Source organism: Poecilia latipinna, unplaced genomic scaffold (genome assembly GCF_001443285.1).
Source record: "Poecilia latipinna isolate Pla-1442-1.1 unplaced genomic scaffold, P_latipinna-1.0 Scaffold171, whole genome shotgun sequence".
NCBI lineage: Eukaryota > Metazoa > Chordata > Actinopteri > Cyprinodontiformes > Poeciliidae > Poecilia > Poecilia latipinna.
Genome location: NW_015112787.1, coordinates 457,935 through 481,114, shown reverse-complemented (window position 1 = coordinate 481,114; position 23,180 = coordinate 457,935). Strand labels below are relative to the sequence as shown.

The 23,180-nt window shown below is 41.4% G+C and overlaps 2 protein-coding genes and 2 non-coding genes across 4 annotated transcripts; 3 read left to right on the top strand and 1 right to left on the bottom strand.

The window, feature by feature from the left end:
• The first annotated feature begins 37 nt into the window (after nucleotides 1-37).
• skic3 (SKI3 subunit of superkiller complex) lies at nucleotides 38-13,972 on the top strand. Its single transcript, XM_015030058.1, has 41 exons — nucleotides 38-119; nucleotides 508-597; nucleotides 708-851; nucleotides 991-1,082; nucleotides 1,607-1,682; nucleotides 1,788-1,934; nucleotides 2,044-2,142; nucleotides 2,248-2,356; nucleotides 3,175-3,315; nucleotides 3,403-3,501; nucleotides 3,655-3,779; nucleotides 3,938-4,024; nucleotides 4,219-4,322; nucleotides 4,417-4,543; nucleotides 4,771-4,950; nucleotides 5,033-5,157; nucleotides 5,228-5,478; nucleotides 5,566-5,668; nucleotides 5,769-5,951; nucleotides 6,328-6,472; nucleotides 6,552-6,630; nucleotides 6,862-6,923; nucleotides 7,021-7,077; nucleotides 7,174-7,242; nucleotides 8,106-8,180; nucleotides 8,388-8,529; nucleotides 8,648-8,741; nucleotides 8,841-8,918; nucleotides 9,015-9,139; nucleotides 9,220-9,343; nucleotides 9,708-9,932; nucleotides 10,368-10,440; nucleotides 10,565-10,618; nucleotides 10,781-10,892; nucleotides 11,037-11,165; nucleotides 11,244-11,368; nucleotides 11,501-11,665; nucleotides 12,340-12,492; nucleotides 12,960-13,090; nucleotides 13,548-13,677; nucleotides 13,784-13,972. Exons 2-41 carry the CDS (start codon nucleotides 508-510, stop codon nucleotides 13,862-13,864), a joined length of 4,710 nt encoding a protein of 1,569 aa, XP_014885544.1. The 5' UTR covers nucleotides 38-119; the 3' UTR covers nucleotides 13,865-13,972.
• Nucleotides 13,840-23,026, bottom strand: LOC106946004 (uncharacterized). Its single transcript, XM_015030049.1, has 3 exons — nucleotides 18,967-23,026; nucleotides 17,118-17,791; nucleotides 13,840-15,093 (listed from the first exon to the last, which is right to left on the bottom strand). The coding sequence occupies exons 1-3, from the start codon at nucleotides 19,045-19,047 to the stop codon at nucleotides 14,421-14,423; spliced, it is 1,428 nt and encodes a 475-aa protein (XP_014885535.1). The 5' UTR covers nucleotides 19,048-23,026; the 3' UTR covers nucleotides 13,840-14,420.
• trnai-aau (transfer RNA isoleucine (anticodon AAU)) lies at nucleotides 16,074-16,147 on the top strand. The gene has a single exon. It is a non-coding gene; the product is annotated as a tRNA-Ile (tRNA).
• trnaf-gaa (transfer RNA phenylalanine (anticodon GAA)) lies at nucleotides 18,499-18,571 on the top strand. Its single transcript has one exon. It is a non-coding gene; the product is annotated as a tRNA-Phe (tRNA).
• Nucleotides 23,027-23,180: the final 154 nt, after the last annotated feature.

The following is a 23,180-nucleotide window of genomic DNA, read 5'->3' as shown; positions in this document are numbered from 1 at the left end:
ATGGTCAATTGTATTTTGTTTTTGTGTCAAATCCCAAGTCATCTTATTTTGAAAAATCCGCCACGCAGCAGGTATTACTTCCGTCTCATTCGTGGGAGTCCTGCAATGATCTGTAAACAGTAAGTTAGCTTCTCATACAAAGATTTTTTTATATATAACTATAGTTTACAGCTGTTTGCAGCTCAACCAGGCCAGTCGTACATCTTAAAATAAGCACCGGGTTTTTATTTAAATTAATCCTATTTGGTTGCTGTTAACTATGGCTAGAAAATCTGTCTCCTAAGAGCTTAAATGACCCAAAACTCACTTTATCGGCTATTTATTTGCTCTTTCACAGCACCAATAAAATGCAGCACATAATTAGCCTGAATTTGGTGTTATTTGGTCTAATTGGTCTAATTTCAGTGGGTGGCATGTTAACTATCCAACTTGTAGCTTGTTGCTAATAGTTGGAAATTGCTTTGTAGCATTCTTTCGGTGTTCACTGTAAATGTCTGTCTCTTAAAGATGTCCAATAAAGAAGTGAAAGCAGCTTTGAAAAGTGCCAGAGAGGCCATTAACAACAAAGAGTTCAAAGAAGTCTTGAAGCACTGCAAGGTAAATTGCTCTGGTTCCCAATACTCTTGAGAAGTACAGCTAATGTAGTCCACCTACTGGGAGGAAGCTGGGTGTCAAAGCTGATTTTGCGCTCCTGCATGTGGTTTCAGGCTGTTCTGAAACTTGAAAAGAACAATTACAATGCCTGGGTGTTCATCGGCAAGGCAGCCAGTGAGCTGGAACAACCCGATCAGTCACAAGCAGCCTACAGGAAAGCGGTGGAGCTGGAGCCTGAGCAGCTGCTGGCCTGGCAGGTAAGCTTATCTTCAGGTGTCTTCATCTGGAGCAGGGGGGTCAAACCCTGAAACCATGTAGCCTTATACAAATTATTTTCCCACAGAGTGTTTTGCATTGTGCTACTTTGAATGATTTCAGTAATGTGTATATTTGCAGGGTTTAGCAAATCTTTATGAAAATACTGATCAGTGGGATTTCAAAGATGAGCTGCCTAATGTCTACCAGAAGCTTGTGGAGCTTTATGCAAAGTAAGTAAGATGTACCGTTTCTGCTATTATTAATCTTCTTTTAATAGTCGTGCTGGAGTGTCCACAGTTATCCATGTATTTTTTCTTCTTTTTTTTTTAGAGCATGTAGAACAGACAGCCCCTCCCTCACCTATTGTTGCTCTGTTCCTTCCTACATGAAAAAAAAAAAAATTGAATTTGGTTGTTTGGAAATATTTGTGGTCAGAAAAACAAAACAGAAATATGACACAAAAACTTGAGGGTGTGCCACTTATTAATTTAATCATGATGACCCTGTTTTAAAACCACAAGCTTCAAGCAGCTGACTGCAGGTTCTTGGTAATCAGTAGCTAACCAGGCATCATCGGCATCTTATGCTTGTAGGATTCTCATAAAGAGCAGAGTGCTGAAACACTGAGAAACAAGCTCTGGAAAATTCATACTAATTTTTGCAGATGTTATATAACTACGTTTTTTTTTTATTATTTTATGTTCTTTGTTGTGTAAAAGCACATTTCTGTGTCTTATGCTCTCTCCGTTCACAGGACGGATAAAACTAAAAGCTACGACTTGATCAAAAAGCTGTCGGACATTTACCAGTCTGACCGGGAATATTTGAAGGTGTGTGTGCATTTCAAATGTCTTAGCATGCAGGTTTGGTTAAAACGACTAACCAATATGTCTTTTTCATGCCACATATTTCATCTTTCGTGCGTTTGTGTGCAGCTGGCTAAGGTTTGGCTCCAGCTCGTCCAGCTGAAGGAGGAAGAGGGCGTGGATAAGAAGGAGTTAGTGCAGTTACTGCAGAAGATGACCCATCTCCTCTCTGACTGCATCGGCGATGAGGAGCAGGACAACGAGACTCAGCAGCACGTAAGCTTACCTCGGCTGTGTGTGATGCGTATTTGATGCGATCTTGGGAATTTACAGCAAGTTTAAGTTGCTTACGTGCGCCTGCTGTGTTTGATTTTACGATGATCAGTTGATAAAGGCATTTGAGAAGGCCATGATTCTCACTGAGCCTGTGCCTGGAGAGGAGCACAAGAAGCTCTCGGCTGATTATATTAAATGTCTTTCCAAAGTAAGTGCACCCCCCCCCTCTTGTGTCAGCCTCCTTCTGACAATCACGTATTCGCAGGGTTTTTCATGAAAGGACCTTTCCATCATAAATCTGCTCTTACTGCAGCTGCCACACGAAGAAAGCAAAATGAAAGAGGCTTGTCAGTCCATGTTGTCTGCGTACCCAAACCAAACCTATCCTCTGGACGTCCTTTGCAGCCACTATCTCAAAACAAGTAAGCTACTGTTGTCTTACACATGCTCGTTAGATGCTTTTCATTGGCACCTGGAGTAACTTTTTCAGGTAATCGAAGCTCTTCCATCAGAAACTGTGCATCCCTTCGTTAAAAACAAAATTGAATCAAGTTTATTTATAGCTTAAATTGGCATCAAACACTTTAAACAATGCAGGTGTTGTTGTTATAACTTTGTCATAACTAAGTTATAACAGAAAAGTCCATCTCCCGAATATTAAACTGTTTTGGGGGAGTCACAGTTGAGGCCAAACGTATTCCTAACACAGGTAAATTTAAAGATAAGCTTAATTTAATTCAAAGAAGAATTGTGTTTGTGAGATGGGCATATCTTTAATGTATTTTGACAATTTACCCTTTCTCATACTCTTAAAGTCTTTGAGGATGGAAAGACGTTTCGCCGCCACATACATTTTTAAACCCCTTCACAGATCTTTAGACTCGTGTCAGGTCTCTGATATGTTATCACTTTATTATGACTTTAGTGTGTTTTTAGAGCTTAGAGACGGCTAAAAATATGTTATTATTGTTGTCATTTTTGTAAAGTTGTCAGTCTCCTCCATCATCTTTATGCTTTCCACCAGTCCTTACTCCCGCTTGTTTAGCATCATATCAACAAAATCTCCACTTGTAGCAGAATGCAAAGGGATTTTAAATTTAAAATTTGTAATTTTGAACTCAAACTCCCTTTGTGTTGTGTTGTTTAAATTAAGATCTCTTGTCTATTTGGGTTGTGTAAAGGTTAAATTAAATGTAAATGAAATGGCCAACCTGACGATATGTTTGCTTTCCTTTTAAAGATAACATGGATGGGGATGCAGTCAGCTGTTTTTCCCGACTCCTGGAAATGGCCCCCAACAGTGGATTGGGCCACTTGGGTCTCGGTACCAAGGCTCTTCTGGAGGGAAGGTATAAAGAAGCCGTTGATGATCTTGAAATAGGTTAGTTTTCACATTAGCGCATTCAGTGTGCAGCTGTTGTTTACAGTGCTTATAATTGTCCTTAACCCATCCATTCTGTTTTATTAGGAGTAAAGAAAATGAGCTCAGCAACGGGATGGTGCAGCCTGGCAGAGGCCCAGTTTAAAATACACAGACACTCCGACAGCGCTGCTTCATGCTCACAAGGTTCGTTTTAGGTTTGCTGTTGCTAAATTAGGCCGAGTAAAAATTTCACTGTATCTGGGTTATGAATGCTCTTACTTCTTTATCTGTCAGTGGTCATTTTTGGTTCTTGTCTGCTTAAATTACACAGCATCTGGGTTTATCTCATTCTTTTAGGCCTAAAAGTTTGTAGTACTCAAGATAAGGAGCTGAGAGACAAACTCCTTCGACTGAAGCTGGAGGCTTTAGTGAGAAGTGAAGGAGAGCAGGCTGCCAGTCAGGCTCTGGAGACATTCTCACAGGTTTTCTGATTCATGCCCCACATATGACATATATGTATAAATGTTCAATCCTGTCATCTACGAAGTTCTTTGTTTTCTCTGTAATTTTGTATTTGTGCAGATATGTGATATATATCTACTTCTAATTCTTTTTCCAATTTTTATTTATTTTTATTTAGATTACTGAGGCTGAAAAAGATCCGGTTCTGTTGGCCCTGAAAGGACGTGCATACCTCAACAAAGGACAGACCGATCAATCACTCAAGGTTGAAAACATTTTTCCCGACTGATTCATATCAGTGGGATGTTATCTTACAATGACCAGGAAAAAGTGCAGTATTTTATCAGATAAATATCAACTAAATAATTCAGACTATGCTAAAATAATGATAACTCTTGCTGGAAACCAATATTATCCCAAACAGAGAGCTATGCTACTCACATTATTTATTTTTAACAGCTTTTGTCAGAGCTGGAAGTCTCCAACCCAAACCTGCCGCAGGTATTGGCTCTGAGAGGACTGGCACATGTAGCTGAAGGTCAGCTTCAGCTAGCAGAGCAGAGGTAAAAAAAAAAAAAAAAAAAGAATAAGTAAATACAAATGAACATATCAGAAAGGCAGTTCACACAAACATTGGTCATTTCTCTTGTTGTTTAGCTTCTTACAGGCTACAAAGCAGACCCCAGACAGCGGAGAGTACTTCTTCTTCCTTGGAAAACTTTATTGGGACATGGGCTCAGAGACCCGTAGAGACCGGAGTAAAACTCACACGCACTTGTTAAAGGTTGGTATGATTACCTTGGATGGATGGAGAACTGAAGGATGCGACTGCTTCAGATGGAACGGCGCTTGTTATCTTAAGTTCTCTAAATCGTTTGGTTTCAAGATTCACGTTGAAGGGTTTCCAGGTCATACCGGTGTTTAAGCCGTACGATGTTCAAGTTTGCTGGAAACCGATATTAGCCCAAACAGAGAGCTATGCTATTGACATGATTTATTTGTCCATTTCAGGCAGCAAAGTTGGATCCGCACCTCGGCTGTGCATTTCGCTACCTTGGCCATTATTACCGGGAGGTGGCAAATGACGTCGCTCGTGCGCAGGGGTGCTACAGGAAGGCTTTCCAGTTAAACAGTGGCGATGCCGAATCCGGAGCTGCTTTGGTGGATCTCAGCATGGGGCAGGGAGACATGGTCAGCATCGTTTCAGGAAGTTTGTTTGCATTTAGCGTCGGAAAAACCTCCCAGTTCCCCCTTTAACCCCGTTATGTCACAGGACAGTGCATTGGCAACCCTCGAGTCGGTGACGGAGAAAGCCACACCGGGCTCAGCTAAGTGGGCCTGGATGAGACGAGGCCTGTACTACCTGAAGGTCGGAGAACACCAACAAGCCATAGCAGAGTAAGAATCTCAAATCTGAGCCAAAGATTTCGGACTCTAATTCAGATGTTTCAAAACGGATGTTTTGAAGCTTGCAGGCTGCTCTGAGGGCAGATCCCGAGGACTGGGTTTGTTGGGAATGTTTAGGCGAGGCCTACCTCAACCGACGGAGCTTCACAGCGGCTCTGAAGGCCTTCGGCAAGGCACATCAGCTCCAGCCCAGCTCCATCTACAGCGTCTACCAGGCAGCTGCCATCAAACAGACGCTGGGAAAGTTCAAGGAGGCCGTGGATGAGTATTTGCAAATCACAACACAGCAGGACTATGTTCCTGCTCTGAAAGGTTCGTGTTTGTCTTCACAGAATATTGATTGTCACACCTTTTTTTTTTTTTGACAATTTCTGACAACTTGTCTGGTTTGTTGTTAAGGCCTTGGGGAGTGCCAGTTGTCTTTGGCAAAGAGTTTAATGGAGGACTGCAGAGATGGAGGCGCCATTGACCTCATTCAGCAATCCATACACAACCTCTTTAGGCAATAACCGGAAATCATTTAATCTCCAGAATTTCAATACTTTGCTCACTCTGCTCTGTAGGCGACCTTGTTTGTCCTATTACATTTCTGCTCCATTCAGAGCTGTGCAGCTGCGACCAGACCTGTCTTGTTTGTGGAAGCTGCTGGGAGATGCGTGCACCGCTGTCAGAGTTGTTGCGCCAAGCAGGGCTCAGGTTGTGGTGCCGACCTTGCTGTCTGGATTTGACTCCAGCGCACAGGATCACACGCTGAACCAAGCTCAGACGCTCAAAGCTGGCGAGAGGTACTGCCAGGTTTTATCCACACGTTAGGCTGCACTGAAGCAAGTTTACTTTGATTAAGTGGCTTCTGAAGAGTTCTGCACTGGATTTGCTCAGGGGTATAGAAGTGAAGGGGGACAAATATAAATGCACAACACTTTTCTAAACTTCATTTGTACAAAAATCGAAAGCCTTTATATGGATTTTCCTTAAATTTTATGGCTGTGCTATATTATATTGTGCTGGTTTATGACATATATTCATATAAAACACATGAAGTTTGGGTTTGTATCCTCAAAATATGTGGAAAAGTTCAAGAGAAATCAAGTCACTGTGATATGTAATGACATAAATACTTTAAAACATCAGCCGAAGAAAGCTTATTCTCTCATGTCCCAGGTGTTATGCCCATGCTTTGAAGCTGATGCCTGAGGTTGCCAGCCTTTGGTGTGACTTGGGGCTAAATTATTACCACCAGGCCACAAACTCACCCCGCCCTACAGATGAACACCAAAACTCTTTGAACCTGGAGAAGGCACAACAGGTAATTAAAAAATAATAACTCTGTAATATCAGGGACTGATCAATACCACATTGTCTTTATATTTTATATTTTCTACCAGTGCTTGAAAAAAGCTATCCAGATGGAGAGTGGGAACTATAGCTACTGGAATGCCTTGGGGGTGATTTCCATGTCCAGAGGTAGGACTTTGTAAAATACATTAATATATCATTTTTGAGAAAAGGGCCTTGATTGTTACTCCTTATTCAGATTTTCTTTTCTTTTTTGTACCTTCTAAAATGAAACATTGCATGTCATTTACTACAATGGATAAATCATTTTAAGAATATTGGAAAAGTTCATATTTTTCCTCTGTTCTTTTTCTTTTTATATGTCAGAGAAAGTGAAATGTTTCTGTTTTACCACATCAGGTCTGGAGAGCTATGCTTTGGCTCAGCATTGCTTCATCAAGTCCATAGAAGTTGAGCCAAACGTACGAACTGCAAACTCATATTCCTGACCAGTTAAAGTCATATATTCGTTGGTTTTATTTTATTATTTTTCATGTGACCTTTTTGGTTTTCATACAGAATGTTGTCGCATGGACAAACCTTGGTACGCTGTATTTAAAAAAGGACAACATAGAGGTGCTGTCGTCGCTTTCTTTACATGCTAACATGTTGTGGATTATTTTCATTATCGGTGGTTGACGTTTTTACTCAAGTGTGCGTTTCTTGTCTCAGCTTGCGCACGAAGCCTTCAAAATTGCACAGTCTTTGGAGCCGCTGTATGTCAACTGCTGGATTGGACAGGTACTTTCATGTTTTCCTTTTCTGTTGTGTTTTGGTTTGTGTCTCATACTTGCCATTTCCGTCCTCATGTTCAAAGTCAATCGAGCGCTTAAAAGCTTGTAGTGAAAGAAAGCCCAAACTTCCCAGACGCATTGAGGGTAGACATTGTTAACATCTTGTGGTTCTGCTCAGCGTCGTTCCTCTGATACGTGCCTGAACTCTCCCTTCTCTCCCAACAAATCTGTCACCAGAAAACTAGTAAAGCAAGGAGCAGTTTGTGTAAAACATAGTTGGAGTGAATGGAAGAAGCTGAAAGTCTCACTTTTGCTCATGTTATACCTAAACAGTTCCCTTTTCAATCGTGAAGCATTTTCTGGACTGCATTAATATAACTGCCAAGATGTTTTTCCTTATTAGTGTCCTACATCAAGAACCCGGACTTCTGTTATTCCTTCCTTGATTTCTTCTTGCCTTCTTTCAGAAAGAGAGCTGATTATTGCTAAATATTTATGTTATGAGCATCTTTAGGCTCACAAACAAAACTCGCTTTGGTCTGGTAGCTGACTTTACTCTGTTGTTTAGAGTTGCATGTAGCTCAGCCTTAGTTTCTCAACTCTGGGTGGAAAAACGCTTTGAATAAAAACACAAATTTTAATGGGTTACTTTTCTGATTCCGTGTAATAATCCACACTGTATCATATAAACATATACACCTTTTACTTGATACCCAACACAAGACAGTGGTGATGAGGTAATTTTATTTTTCATAATTGGCACCCTCTCCATGCTAAGGGGCTGCCACACTTTTCAACTCTTTGTTGTTTTTTTTTGTTGTTTTTTTTTTCATGTTAATTACAGTTTGCTGTTTCTGTCACCCCCACCAGGCGCTGATCGCAGAACGCGTGGGAAGCTACGACACTATGGATCTCTTCAGGCACACCACTGAACTCAGCACACATGTGGGTGACGGCTCACAGCCTCCGCCGCTCTGAAACCCACTCATTAGCCCAGATAGTAATCTTTACTTCACCTTCCTAACTCCACACACAGTTTGGCTCCGAGCTTATTGCTTTTTCTTCTCTAGAAATGCTGAAGTTCTCCTGTTGTCTTAGACTGTTCCTCGTCCGTGTCCATCGTCACCAAAACGTAATATTTTCCTCTCTCAGATGGAAGGGGTCAAAGGTTACGCCTACTGGGTTTGTTCCACGCTTCTGGATAAGAGCAACAGGGACAGTGAGCTGTACCGCTACAACATTGTGCAAATGAACGCCATCTCTGCTGCTCATGTAGCCATCTGCAAGTACACAGGTGCGATGTTTATTAATGTGGGGCTGTTCAAAAAGTCAAGAGATTTTTATTTTTATTGTTTCAACTGGGCTATGGCTTAAGACTGATTATTTTTTAATTAAATTTCTTTCACATTTAGAACGAATCCAGTCTGACCCGGACGCCTTCATTATGCTGGGTTACCTTAACGAACATCTGCAGCTGAAGAGGCAGGCCTTACAAGCATACCAAAGGTGTGAATTACAATGATTAAAAAAAAGCCACATGGGGTACATTTTTCGTATAAATGAATAACTTGACACCTGTTTCTTTAATTCTTATCGTTCCTCCAGAGCTGTTGAACTTCTTCGGTCCTCGTCCTCTTCAGAAGTGTTGGTCTTTTCACTCGGCAGCTGTGCTCGTGCTTTATGGTAACCATTTGGCTCACCGTCACGATGAACTCGGGTTGTCCGTCTATAAACTAGGCACGTTCTGTGAGCTTCAACAGCGAAATGTCCTATTTGCAGCAACTCGGGCCAGTGGGAGGAAGCAGTCCAGGTTTATAAGTCCACTCAACTCCAGGACCTCAGTGACCTGGTAGGACTGGCTCTGGCCTACTGCAGGGCAGGACTCTACCCAGAAAGCATTAGTGGTATGAGCAGCAGAAAAGATTTCAGAGGCTTTGCTTTGATTTTGAATGCCAAACCGAGTGAGTTTCTGTGTCTGTGCTAGTGTATGAGCGAGCCTTGGCTGTGACCTCCAGCGAGAAGGAGAAGGCTTACATACTGACTGCTCTGGCCCTGCTGCAGCACCGACAGGGCAACCTAGACTCGGCCAAGACGCTGCTTTTCAAATGGTGAGGCCAAAAGGTGTTTTTGTCAAAAAAAAAAAAAAAATTTGTGTGTATGTTTGTTTTGATTCAGCTTTAGATTCTGCAATTTCATCCATATTCAATGCTCTTATTTAATCCATCACGTTGTTGTAGGCATCCTTTAGCAGTGGTGCATCTCAATAAGTTGAAATACCAGCAACTTATTTCAATAAATGAGCTTCGGCATGTGCGTCACAACAGGGTCACTCCTTCTAATTGTTCTCTTGGTGCTGGAATGAGAAAATAGCAGCCACTTACTTCTTGGATTTGATTTGAAACTGCTCAATCTTTGCTGTCAAAGTTGTTTCCAAACATGTAACCGGTTTGTCTCCCGTCTTTGTGTCGGCAGCTCGGTGTTGAAGGAGCCCATCCCGGAGTCTCTGCTTTGCTTGTGTGCGCTGGGATTGGTGCACAGCGACGCCACACTGGCTGCAGCTGCCCTGACTGAGCTGCTAAAGCAAGGGTCCGCCTCAGGGGGGGTCGTAGAGCAGCGATGTCTGCTCACCTGCTCCTTGCTGGCCCTTCAGGGCAACTACAGTGCAGTGCAGAGAGAGGCCTCCAGAGCTGTGCACAGGTACGCTTGCGGGGTCCGCTTTACTGTTACAATACAAAGGGATTTCATTTCAGTCTTTTACATACATTTTTGTGAAGAATTGATCAAATATAGGGAGATGGAACGAGAAGTCAGCATTTTTGAGTACAGAGCTGCGTTCAGAAACTTTTATAAGCTTCGGATTTGATCTGAGAAGACTCAGTTGCATGAGTTAAGATTGTATCTAAGGTTTTAATATGAACTGACTCAAATAATGTTCTATCATTACCCACAGACAACAGATTGACATGTGTGTAGATGTTAGCTTGGTTGCCTTTTTTTTTATGCTTCTTTCCTGTATTATAATGACTAAAACAAGTTCAATTGGATGCCTGCCTGCAAAAGGATGTCCCTAGGGTCAAGTTTTTACTTTCTTTCTTTCATTTGTATATGTATATATATATTTTCTTGTTTCAGTAATCCTGGAAATCCCTCCCTTTGGGCTCTTTTGTCCAGAGTGATACCTCAGTACTACCCCAGAAAGGCTCAGGTAAGCCTCTGCATAAAACAAATCCCTAGTGACAGACATTAATGTGATCAGGCAATCTCATATAAATAACAGTAATAATCCAAGACGTGCTTTTTATATCATTTTTGGGTTCTTTGTCTTACAGGGGGGCGCAGTAGCTGGCCACATCGCCTGTCTCTTTAGTATGACTCAAGGGAAGGTAAATAAAAAAAAAAAAGCCTGATGATTTATTTACGTTTTTGTTTCTTTATTGGATATGACTTTGTTCTGTCGTCTGTTCCCTGTGTAACGACCAAAACACCTTCCACTGTCGATTTTGCACGTTTCCCCAGTAAAAGTGCATGTGTTTCTGTGCCTCCAGAGGGCGCTGTTGTGCAGCGGCGTGAACCAAGTGGCTTGTGGGAGACATACTGGAGAGGATCCTCGCAGGAATGCGCTGAAGACCATGCAGAAAGCTGTCCTGCTCTGCCCCGGTACCCACACAAACCTTCTAAACTATGTTGAATATGAACCATATTCACAACGTTCTACTGAAAATAATGCAAAAATGAAGGTTTTTATTTTAATATCTTTACATGCCCATGTTTGTTTGGTTTTTTTTGTTTTTTTTTCTTTAGATGATCCAGCAACATGGGCTGGATTAATGGCAGCCTCTCACGCCGAAAACACCTCCTGTTATCTTTCTGGCTCTGCTCCTCGCCGACATTCACTGGAACACACTCTGATGTCTGTGGTTTCTGAGAAAGGTGCATATTGGTCTCCTTTAACCTCTCTGGTTGCTTTGTGTCTGCCGCACGTGAGGCTGACCCATTTCTGCTTCCTAGTGCGTAGCGTGGAGGAGACGGAGCGCCCCCTAACCGAGGCTCTGGAGGGCTGGGTGTTGCAGCAGGCCGTGTCTGGTCTCATGCAACAAGGACAGCTGGAGCAAGCAGAGGCTCTCTGCACGCAGGTGGAATATAAATGCTCTTTATTTATTATGCGCATCTAAAACCTTTTTTTTTGTTTGTTTGCAGTGAAAAACGGGGGAAATTATGCAACAAACCTGCAGTGGGTTTGTCTTATTTCATTTGTTTTATTCCAGGTTCTCAATGTGTCCCCGGAGCACCCGGCAGTGATGCTGTCGCTGACGCAGGTTCAGTGCCAGCGCCTCCTCATGACTGATGGTGGTACCGTCCTTACAGAGCAGGTCCTGGAGCAGCTAAACAAAGTCGTAATGATGAACCCCACCAACCTTGGAGCATGGCATGTACGTGACCATCACTTGCAGAACTGTGGTACAAATTAAATGCAGTAATGAACCACTCTTTTCTCTCTATATCCATGTAGTAAAAAAACCATGCTGCACCAATTAGGGCTCCGCAGCTCATTTGTGGTTTTTCTAAATCTTCAACCCACCAATAACGATTTTTCTCTTTGAACTAAGAAGTAGTTCACGGCATGCACGAGTTACTTTTGATTGATCAATTACAGAAAAATAATGTATTACCATCACTAATTGCACCTTTCCCAGTTTCCTTTCTACAAAGTTATATTTAAAAGAATATTTATGTAGCTTTCCTGTGTAAAAGCAGCTACAGTTTAAGACCGTTTTACTCTTAAGACAAAACTGACACAAAAATGTTACAGAATTCACTTTTAAACCAGCTGTAGTGCTTTTAAAGCAGTGGCGTGTTTATATATTCGACATGGAGCGATGGACTCAAAGTCCAGTCCTCAAATGCCGGCGACCTTAAATGTCTCTCTTCTTTAGCTCCGATATTGGCTCATTAGCAGAGCTCTGTGGAGCTTGACTGCATGCAAGATGGAACGGTATAAATACGCAGCCAGAATTTGCAGCAGGGTTAGACTTCCCATTCAGATTTGTAAAAACAGAGTTTACTCATCGATAAATCAACAGACATTTGCTCTCCTTCTCTTTAGTGGCTGGCTGAGGTGTACCGCAGCCAGGGCCTCCTGGTCCAGGCGGTGATGGCTTACAGACAGAGCCTGCAGCTTGCCCTGCAGCTGGGCGCTCACAGCTTCCAGATCGCCAGCCTCCTCCGACTGGCTCTGCTGGCTCTTGGACCCTGCATGGTAAGTCTGTGAGCACAAACCTAGATCATACATGTTTCTAATTTTAAGGTCACCAGTGACAATGTTTAAGATGGCACATAATGTTTTGAAATGAAATGAAATTTGAAATGAAATTTTATTCGAACATGATACAAATATAAAATAAAATAGTGTACAGTAACAAGAAGTGCATAAGAAAGAAGAGAAAATACAGATTTTTTTGTTTCAGTTAACATATCATGCTCAAAATGGGGTAGGAAGAAGTGAGAACTTATAAACTCCTACCCCTAAACCCCTAATGTTTGTACAATGTTTTAAAGGGAACGGTTAGCAACGGTTAGAAACTTACACTCCTAAAGATGGAGTGTAAGTTTCCTTTCATTAATGTTACATACTATGAATAACTTAAATGTGATTAGAATATTAACATGAAGATATATAGAAAGCAGCCTTTTGATGTGTAGAAATAAACCTTTTTTTTTTCTCAGGCTGGAGTCCCTGGAAACGAGTGGAAGGATCTTGTTATGGAAGCCACTACGGAGGTTTTGAAGCTGGGCTCTTCTCCCATGGCCCTCCTCTTCCAGGCTTTGCTCCAATATGTGACCAAGATGACTGCAAGGTACGCGCTTGTCCCTGGTAGTTTCCACTGAATTAGGAGCTGTACTAGAACTTTTGAATTTTACAGATTTGTGGAATGCTCTGCTAAGTGATTTTTTTAATCACATATTTATGTGTAATTCGTGATCAGAAGTGATTGAATATTATTTATAAAGTTTTAGATTTATGCAACCATCTGTCTTGTCAGTGTGTTGGTTAGCAATTACCAAGAAAAACATTCTGCCTTGACAGAAACATGTCTAAATAATCTCAGGATTGATGGTTTTGTTATCGCCGAGTTGAGGACTTGCTGAAAATCTTAAAATGACATCACATCTCCACCTCTGTCTACTACCTTTTTTTTTTGCGTGTTTTTCTTTTTCTTTCCTTTTACCATCCCTTTAGTAAGAATAGTATTAAAGTCTCCAAGAAACTTTAGTATGGATACATTTACCTGTCCTTTTGTTTGTGTTCTGCAGGGAAACGAGGCGTTTGCTGGAGAGGTCCGTGTATGTTTCATCTGATGATTTCCCAGTAACGGTGGTGCAGGTGGCGAGTTGGTACCTCCTCAGACACTTGCATGCCAAAAACGATCAAGAACTCATTAATGTGAGTTAAAAAAAAAAAAAACACCCTATCCATACAAGGACACTAGAACAAGTTCTTGATTTTGGATTGAACTTTTACCAAAGCATGTTCTCTGTTCTCTGTGCAGGTTCTTCTGCAACATGCCAAAATGAATGGAAATCAAAGGTTGTTGGATTTTTACACAGAACTAACATCTTCCTCATCATGAATTTTGCATCTGCATCGCTTTGCATGTAATGCAATTAGCAGAAAACCTAAGTGAGGCTCCAGTAGCACCAACTGAACCTTTTTTGGATGTTGCTGACAAATGTAAAAAGAAGAAGAAGAAGAAGAAGAATGCAAGGCATGATGAATCTGAAATCAAAATTATTGATTCATTTGCATTATTTTATTTCATTTATTTGATTTTTTTTGCATTATGGCTATGAAGTCAGTTTTTTTTAAGTAAAGTCCAAACAACATGCAATTATGAAATAAAGACATTTTGCTCATCGTAGATTGTCTTCTGTTGACACCAACACATGATCCTATTAAAGCTATTTCATATATAATAAAACATAGCGGTAAAATTATCATAAAGTTTGGCTTAAGTTGATGCACATTACGGCACATCACAGTTCTTTGTGGAAGAAAAAGAAGAAACCAGGCTGTTTCCAAAGAACATTGGTATCCTGAGAAACGTCTATTGTCCTAAGTTACATTCAGTTTGTTTCCCGGCACTTCACTGGATTAAGTGAATTGACCCCATCAGATTTAAGTTCCTCTTAAATCCTGACTGTACAGACATGTTTGGTCATTAGTGTGCAAATGTTTTGCCCACATCCCCAGCACGTTTGTTTGACATGTGCAGAATTCTGCTGTAGTTTCCTGTTGCACAGTGAACAATCAGCTGCAGCAGCCCCACTGCCAGCTGCAACTTTGGGCTTTATGAGACTGTTGGCGACAAGCTGTTTAAGTGGCTCCAGGTCTGTGTTTGGAGCCTGAGCAATGTCCACGACCGTTATTCTGCTTGGGTCAAACACACAGTCCTCCTCCAGGCCGCTGGGCACAGCTTTCATGCCACAGTTGGGGGGTACCCAAGCTGTGTCGTAGCCTTGCGTGCTCCAGGTGTACTGCATTGGATGGTTGTCCTTGTCTATGCGTTTGACGTGGCCAACGCGCACGTGCAGCTTCAGCACCACGCGATCTGCAGCGTTAATGTTAAGAGGATAACGTTCTGCCTTCTTTCTGTCACGACTTACATACACACCGTTCCCCAGCATGCCCTTGGTTGACTGCTTAAAGCCATTGGCAATGATGAGACGCGCATTGGCAACAGTGGTGCCGTGGTACATGGTGTAGACGCCCCGGTCTTTGGGTTCTTGCGAGGCCCCCAGCTCCAGACGAGGAGAGTCATCGTCATAGGTCACCTCCCAGCCAAAGAACTGCAGTGACATCCTGACTCAGTAGTGGTGGAGCGTCACGTTCTGATAGTACCGGCACCTGTGAAAGGAATAAGCAATCATGAAAGGCTGAATGTCGACGCTTTGCTGTCAACTGTTTTAAGATGCAGAATTTAGGAATAACGTTATAAAATCCTGACCATTACACTTTGTAGGTGGAATATATCAAGACACAAGTTAATATTCAGTCGTCAAAGTTGAAGTGTTAAAACCAGGGGAAATATACATATAAGCAAGTTTGAGAAGGGCCTAATTATGACAGGTAGAGGTCAAATAATGACAGAACAGTTAAGGTGTCCATTACGGCTCTTCTGTTAACCCACAATACCTACTGCTGCTTCAGCAGGCCAAGGTTCCTCGTGTAGTAGATCAACACAGCATTAGTGACCTGGTCATAATGCTATGCCTGATCGTACAGGCTATCGTTTTAATACCGAAAATATGTGTTATTGGTCTATATCTCTATGAAAAAGGAGTGTCTTAACCGCTATGTTTTTTTAATAAATGTGAGAGCTGTGTAGAGTTTCAGGCGTGGCCTTTTCTTTAAGAAGTCTTTGTATGGCAGGGCCATGAATAAAAACATACAAAATAATCAAGTAAAACGTCGGTGAAAAGCTAAAGTGATATGTGAACACTTAGGTCTTTGCACATATAGCAATAAGGAAGTGAAATCCAACCGACTTATAAAATGACAAACTGTGTCAGCTATATTTTATCGTTGCACATATATATAAGCTCTACAAACTCGCTGCTGTCGTATCCTTTAGTCACTACATGTATCTGTCTTTTTTTTAGGTTTAAAACGTACCGTCGATGAGAAGAGTTGTCACTTCACTGAGAGTTGAATACCTTTCACTTTCTGTCTTGTAAGCATGCCTAGTGGAGTTACACCGCCTTCCAAGTTTCGATTTACCAATAAAAAGAATGACACATGCGATTTGTTGATATACACGGAATCACAGCTGTGTTTCTCAAGGCCGGTTAGCTCAGTTGGTTAGAGCGTGGTGCTAATAACGCCAAGGTCGCGGGTTCGATCCCCGTACGGGCCACAAGCGTATTTTATGACTTCGAGGGAATTTGTTGGACGGACTGTTTAATTTCCATTTAAGATAAGCAGCACTTCCACATTTTTCATACTTATACACAAGTCCGCTCGAGGTTGCTGGGGTCTAGTATAGGGTGCAGTTTCATTAGATGAAGTTATACACTATGCACACAATATTTTTAAATTATTTTATAATTTCATAAGGAGCTAAATGTGAACTGGAGGCATTTCATACTTCTGGGATTTTTATTAGTACGAAAACAATTGTGAAGCATTCATGTTTTTAACATAATAATTCATAGTAATCTTTGGAGAAAAAGCCAAAATCCTAAACTATTTTTTATTATTTTACTTAGACCAGCAGTGGAAAAATGGATGCTGTGAGAAAATTTTCAAGATAAATGTTTAAGAAAATATTTTATAATTAATTTGCTCATAGGAATGATCTCACAAGCAGTCAAAAGAAATAAGTACATATTTTCTGTCATTTAATGAAATTTAACTTATACTGTACACATCCACTTTGCTTGTATTACACTGAGCAGGTGAAGATGTGTGAGTATCTTAGAGACAAGAGGGATGACAGTCATCAGAAGTAGGACAGAATACATGTGTGTGAATAATCTACAAGCAAATTTGTTGTTATTATTTTGTCACTTGTTCAAGTTCATATTTAGCAGTAGATGTCTTTACATCACTGTAAATATTCAGATCAGAGTAAAACCTGGATGAAGTGAGGATCTCATATAAAAACATAATCAGACTATTTTTCAGGTTTGATCATATTGAAAACAAATGACTGGTTTTCAGTATGACTGACACGTTTCTCTGAAGATGATTATTATAAGCTATTTTTTTGTCAGCCTATTCATAACAATAATAATAACAATAATAATTCATAACAATAATAATAATAAGATTGATTTTACTGTCATTCAACTTCATGTTTTCTTTCCTCCCACAGCTTCTCTCAAGGTTTCCTTTGACAGAAGTGCTTGGACGTGAGAATGCAGATGTCTTGACCACACTTCCAGCACTTCTGCTTGATGTGATGAGCTCCTTGCTGGGTCTTCCTCTTGCACAGGGGACAAACATCTTTATGCTGACCAGCTCTTCCCTTGGGTTGTTTAGACGATTTGTCGAGAAGCTGCTGAAGCTCCTTTTCTATTGCGGTGGTTGGTGCTTTTGCGATGCCCACAACTGTCACCCTTTTAGGGTCAAACACACAGTCCTCCTCCAGGCCGCTGGGCACAGATTTCATACCACAGTTGGGGGGTACCCAAGCGGTGTGGTAGCCATGGCTGCTCCAGGTGTACTGCAAAGGATGGTTGTCCTTGTCAATACGCTTGACACGGCCTACACGAACACGCAGCTCAAAAATCACACGGTCACTAGAGTTACTGAGAAGGGGATAGTTAGAGGCCTTCTTCACATCCCTGCTCATGTACACGCCCTTTCCCAGCATGCCACTGGACGACGGCTGGAATCCACCAGCAATGATGGCCCGTGCACTGGCAATGCTGGTTCCATGAAACATTTTGTAGATGCCCTTGTTCTGAGGCTTCTGTGCGGGCGCCAGCGTCACACCAGGAAAGCAGGCACCATCGTCCACCACCTCCCATCCAGAGAACTGAACTGACATTGTGACCTGTTTAAAACATTGAGTACAAGAAAGTTACAGAGCAATTGTTTGTTTTGAGTTTGGTTATTATCGCCTTACATTTGACACAGTCTAAGTTGCTGTCCAGCTATAAAGAACACACTTTGTACAGAGTTGCTTCCTCATAATATTGAAGAAGAAGCCTGTAGAATCGTTGTCGCAAACGTAGCCCATTTACTATCTATTTAGTTTCCATACTATTTATATCCTCCATTGCCTAGCTGTCATACGTTATAACATAAATTATTGTTTTTTCGGTAAATAATAAAAAAATAAATTCCGGTGTCTGCAACGTCTTAGCCAATCTCAGCCCTTTACAAAGCTCTCAAATGAAACGCGAAACATTTTCTGTATTTATGTGATCTTACCGTGTGTTTTAAGTCGCAGCCAGTCAACCAAACAACATTTACTTTCGGTTCTGTTAGTTTCGATTTAAAAGAACTGAAAATAATCCCACCATCCCAGTGTGTAAACTGCTGCCTCAGAGGAGGGGGGGGGTGAAATAATAACAAAATCACATGTGTGCTTGCTGCTTGTAGTCGGCAGAGTTGCGACGGACAGAAAGAGAGCTTTCTGTCTGACACTTCACAGAAAAGTGTCGTCTTTGGCACGTCTTCTGACAATAAACATTGCTTTCCCAGTGCACGAGGTATATAGACCCCTTTGCTATGTGGTGAGCCGAATGTGGGCACGTTGCCGAAATAGCTCAGTTGGGAGAGCGTTAGACTGAAGATCTAAAGGTCCCTGGTTCGATCCCGGGTTTCGGCAGACCTGGTTTTTATATTATCGTGTTTAACAGTAATCGGAAATATCTTACTGCTTAGTAATAGAAAAGAAAAATCACCACATCAGTTCTAAAAGCGACTTTTAGGACTGATAATACTTAGCTTTTTTTCTGTTCCACTTTCATAGTTTAAGGATTGTTTATCTTTTTTCTTTCCACATACATTTTAAATAAACAAAATTCAAATTTTCTCATTTACACAGACTACAACAATATTTTTGAAGAGTAAAGAAATAATGGTGACTCTCTTTTTCTTCCTGTTATCCACAAAGTTCTCTTTCTGCTGTTTCTTCATTCCCTTTACGTTAAACGCAAACAACATCCTGCATGTATATGTTTGTGCAGTAGTGACAGCAAGTTGCCAGCAGTGATCAGCCACCTTTGTTTTATGCCTGTTTGAGCAGCTGCAGATCCTGATGCAGTTCAGCCCATCTGATTGGCCACAGCGGGCCTGGATCATCCGTCTGAAACTATCCCACCTGTCCCTGCAGAAAGCATGATTCACCTAATCACAACGCTGAATGAAACCGTGGGTTTCAGCCATGTCCCTACACCGCAGTTTGAAAATGTGCAGGGTCTAATATCAGAGAGGACCTTAATTGTTTTTATTTTCTGCTGAGTCAGGCTAAGCACGCCCCTGTAGCATCCCTGTGGTCAGTTAGAGCAAGGAGTAATGGCAGTGACCCACTTTCTCTGTATTTTCATTTATTTTATGGCACATGGGTGACCATTGGTCAAGAGTTAATGTGCTGTCATCACAGAGATGTGCCACCCTGTGGAATGATCTGAGTGTTGACTGAATCATTGTGGGAGTGCGTGAGGAGGCTGCTGCACTGGCCTTCAGATTCATTAAAGTGATGGGAAACATTAGGACATGACGCACATTATGGATCTTAATCCTGGATTTGACCCTTTTTCTGATATAGGTCTTCAAAAATAAAAGGATCGTACGAAAGCTATTTAGGAGGACTTTGTCATGCCTGACTGCATTTGTCCAGGCTCTGTTGTGTAGCTGATAAGACATCTTCTCCAGGATAAATGACTGAAACCAATCCCATATTTTGCATCCTGTCACATTGTGGTTTCCCCCTGGACAATCCAGCACTAGATGCAAACACCTAATGACATTTCATTTATACAACAAGCATAAATCACTTTGAGCTCAATGATTATACTCAGGCTCAGGCGTTTTGTACACTGAGAATATTTGTACGTTGAACCAGACAGACATGGCGACTCATATAGAATCAGCGGGATATGAAGAGTAAAGTAAAAAAAAAAAAAAAAAAACATTTTTAACATTTTATTGTTCAAATTGTTTGAGATTTTGTTCTCTGCTTCATAAGCCATCTTCTTCCTTCACACTTAGTTGATGATCACCACAGGTATTATGATTTAATAACCCAACACAAGTGTTCAAATTCAGGTTTTTACCAGAAGTCAACTAACAGGTAAAACAAAACAAAACAAAACTTAAATTAGCTTCAGTGTAAAGCCGACATGCTCTGGTCTAGAGGTGACCAAACATTACGCTGGTCAGAGATGATGCTAACCAGTGGAGTCGTGTGAACTAGAAAGCCTTGTTGCCGCATGTGTTCGGGAAGGGGTCAGCTTGTTATGTGGCTAATGCATGACTCACACTGAACTGCCACTCAAACAGTGTCTTGAGGGCTGTACTTAGGCAAAGTGTTGCTCTGAGCTAAATGGCAGCAAGTCAACATATCTGCAGCAATAATCCGGTCAGATGATGTTAATAAGATAAACACATTAAAAACGGATCTGCTGGTGATGCTAATTGAAACAGCAGCAGCCTCACCAGTTCAGAGAGGTAACAAATCAAGTATGCCCATGCGCTGTTTATGCAAGGGAGGTTATGAAGCATTGAAAATGATCTTATCTGAAAAAAAAAAAAAAAAATGAATTACAGTCAAGTGTAAAATTGCAGTGATGCTCTGGTTTGGAGCAAAATGACATGCACAGCTGTTTCAAGGGCATCACAGCTGCTGTTAGGACTCAGAATTGGGCTACAGTGACATTGCTACAATTGCATGTTGCAAATAATTAGGATACATAAGTGTATATATAAAACTATACACTGAAATATGTCAAAGCACATATAGCTTTAGTTGCTTACAGACCTCGCTCAATAGTTTTTGTCACTGTAGCTGCAGGTGTTTTTATTAACCTGCTGCTTTACGTCAAATCCACCAAACTCAGCATGCATTTTTCTTTCCTCCCACCTTGGACTAAAGTTCTCGAAGCAGTGCGCTTCAACACCTATTTTGAGTTCTGCCATTTCCTCCAGCAATCTAATCATCTGCTGCTCCCCCGAGCTCACGTCAGCGCTCAGCTTGCCGACGTTGCCATCACACCTGAGATGATGGAGAGAAAAGCAAGAACAGCTGGTGGGAGAGAACTAAATGAGAACAGAGGGATGGGAGGGAGAGAAGGCAAGGTGTGAACAGAAGGGAAACATGACCATGAAGCACACAAAGTTAAGACAAGGCACCGACAGGCAACAAAAACAAATCAGCTTAGCTCACTGTGGCTTCACTTAAATAATACAGTATATTGCCAATTCACAAAAAGAGCAAACACAACAAAAATAATCCATTTCCAGTTCAGTTTGAATTCATTTACAGACTCTTATGCAATATTTAGCCTCTAAGCTATACTGGAATGATGTTGGAGAGATGGGCGTGAACTGCCTGATCCACTATCAGCAGTGAATTACAGCTTCCTTCCTTCCAATTCTTGTTTTAATGAGGTAATTACTCTTGCATAGGCTTCAACGCTCAGTTTATCAACTCTCGCTGTGTGCGATAATATCAGGATATTACATCTGCAGCTAATAACTGAAATGTCTGGTTGTAAATTTGGGTTATTTCCCTGCACACTGTTGCAATACGTCCATGCACCGAGCAGTGCAGTTAATCAAACACTACTTGCCCCCAGCCCACTTAAATTGTTATGGACAACTTGCAAAAGATCATTAAATGGAATAGATCAGTTCTACTGCTTCTTTTATTGCAGCACAGGTTATCAGCTTTGTTTGATAAGGTTCCACCTGGGCTCTCACTGCTCAAAACGCAGCTCAGGTGTAAACCAAGATGTCCGTGAAATTATATTGGATGAAAAAAATTATACTACTTATCAATAGAAGCTAAGAGATATGTTAGTTTTTCTTTCCTTTTTCACATCCATCCATCAGATGGTTGCAGATCCTTTCAACCCCAGAAACAGCAAAGCTCCTGCTCCTATCTGTGAGGCAGAGCCCAGCTACCCAAGAGAGGAATCTCACTACTGTTGCTTGTGTGCTGGATCTTATTCTCGCCACAATCCGTAGTTCAGGATCAGAGGGAAGGTTCAAAACTTAGACCTGCAGTTAAAACTGAGAGCTTTATTTATTTAGTTTTATTCAGATCTTTCTTCAGCTCAACAAACTGGAGCAACTGCCACATCACTGCGGGCGTGGCCATGTTCTGTTTATCCATCTTCATCATCCCAGCTCATGTGAACATGACACCAGGAAACTTCATTTTATCCTCTTGAAGAAGAAACAGAGAGAGACAGGCCACCTTTCTTCAGCCGAGAGCCATGGGTTCAGACTTAATGGAGCTCCTTCTTGTCCCAGCGTCTTCACACCGGTCTGTACAACACTCCAGCAGATGCCGAAGGTCATGGCTTGAAGACCCCAAAGGAACCATATTATCTGCAAAATGCAAAATGACACTCTGAGGTTCTTCTTTCCAGGATTATGCCATGAACACTGTCCATCAACACTACAACAGGATCCGAGGCAAGTGCCCCCCCCCCCCCCTTGAGACCACTCTGCACTCTGAGCAAACTTGACTCTGTGCCAAAATGTGGACACAGCTCTTGTTTTTCTTTGTAGAAGAACTGGATTTCCCCCCGTCAATTACCGTACCTTAAGAGATGTGGCTGCAAGCAGTCTGCAGACCCGCAAAATAATAATAAAACAAAACAATAAAAACCACAGTGCTCCTCCTAATCCTAATTCTGACTTTGATCCAGAATCGATCAAAGTCTCCTTTGAGAACCACAGTCCTTCCTGAACATCCTCTGCGGCCGCCCTTGACTATAGGTGTTGTCCTCCACAAACACTGAAGAAGGACGTCAACCATGACAGACCCACAATATCCAGAACCTTTGGCATTTTAGGTTGGATCTCATCTACCCCTGCTGCTGGAGATGTTTTTTCAACTACTGCTGTTGCGATGGACTTGCCTAAGACTCTGACTCCATCACTGACAACATGGTGGCGAACTTGAGAAGATCCTAAAAGTGCTTCTTCATTCTGTGAGTCTCATTTCTTCTTTCTGGTTTAAGAGCCATTGAACTAATCCTAAGTCCTGTCACGGATGTTCGTAATTAAGAAAAACACAACTTTCCTGTTGAATTTCAACTATAGTATATTTCATGACAGTTTGTAAAACAACAATTTTCATAGTAACTGTATTCAAAGTTTTAAGATAGATCACATATTGTACGGTTACCTTGCAGTGTTTTCCATGTTTTCTCATAATAAAAACAAGCCAGCACAATCAAGCTTATCATTATCAAATGATTTTG

What these genes read in the sequence shown, in the direction of transcription:
- LOC106946004 (XM_015030049.1), bottom strand. Translation starts at nt 19,047, where the DNA reads ATGATCCAGGCCCGCTGTGGCCAATCAGATGGGCTGAACTGCATCAGG. An exon ending in CAAACAGGCATAAAACAAAG is followed by an intron (nt 17,792 to 18,966) that starts GTGGCTGATCAC and finishes TGTTTTAAACAG; the next exon opens with GTCACAATGTCAGTTCAGTT. An exon ending in CACTTCTGTCAAAGGAAACC is followed by an intron (nt 15,094 to 17,117) that starts TTGAGAGAAGCT and finishes CTACTGAGTCAG; the next exon opens with GATGTCACTGCAGTTCTTTG.
- skic3 (XM_015030058.1), top strand. Translation starts at nt 508, where the DNA reads ATGTCCAATAAAGAAGTGAAAGCAGCTTTGAAAAGTGCCAGAGAGGCC. An exon ending in CGTTGATGATCTTGAAATAG is followed by an intron (nt 3,316 to 3,402) that starts GTTAGTTTTCAC and finishes CTGTTTTATTAG; the next exon opens with GAGTAAAGAAAATGAGCTCA. An exon ending in ACCTGGAGAAGGCACAACAG is followed by an intron (nt 6,473 to 6,551) that starts GTAATTAAAAAA and finishes ATTTTCTACCAG; the next exon opens with TGCTTGAAAAAAGCTATCCA.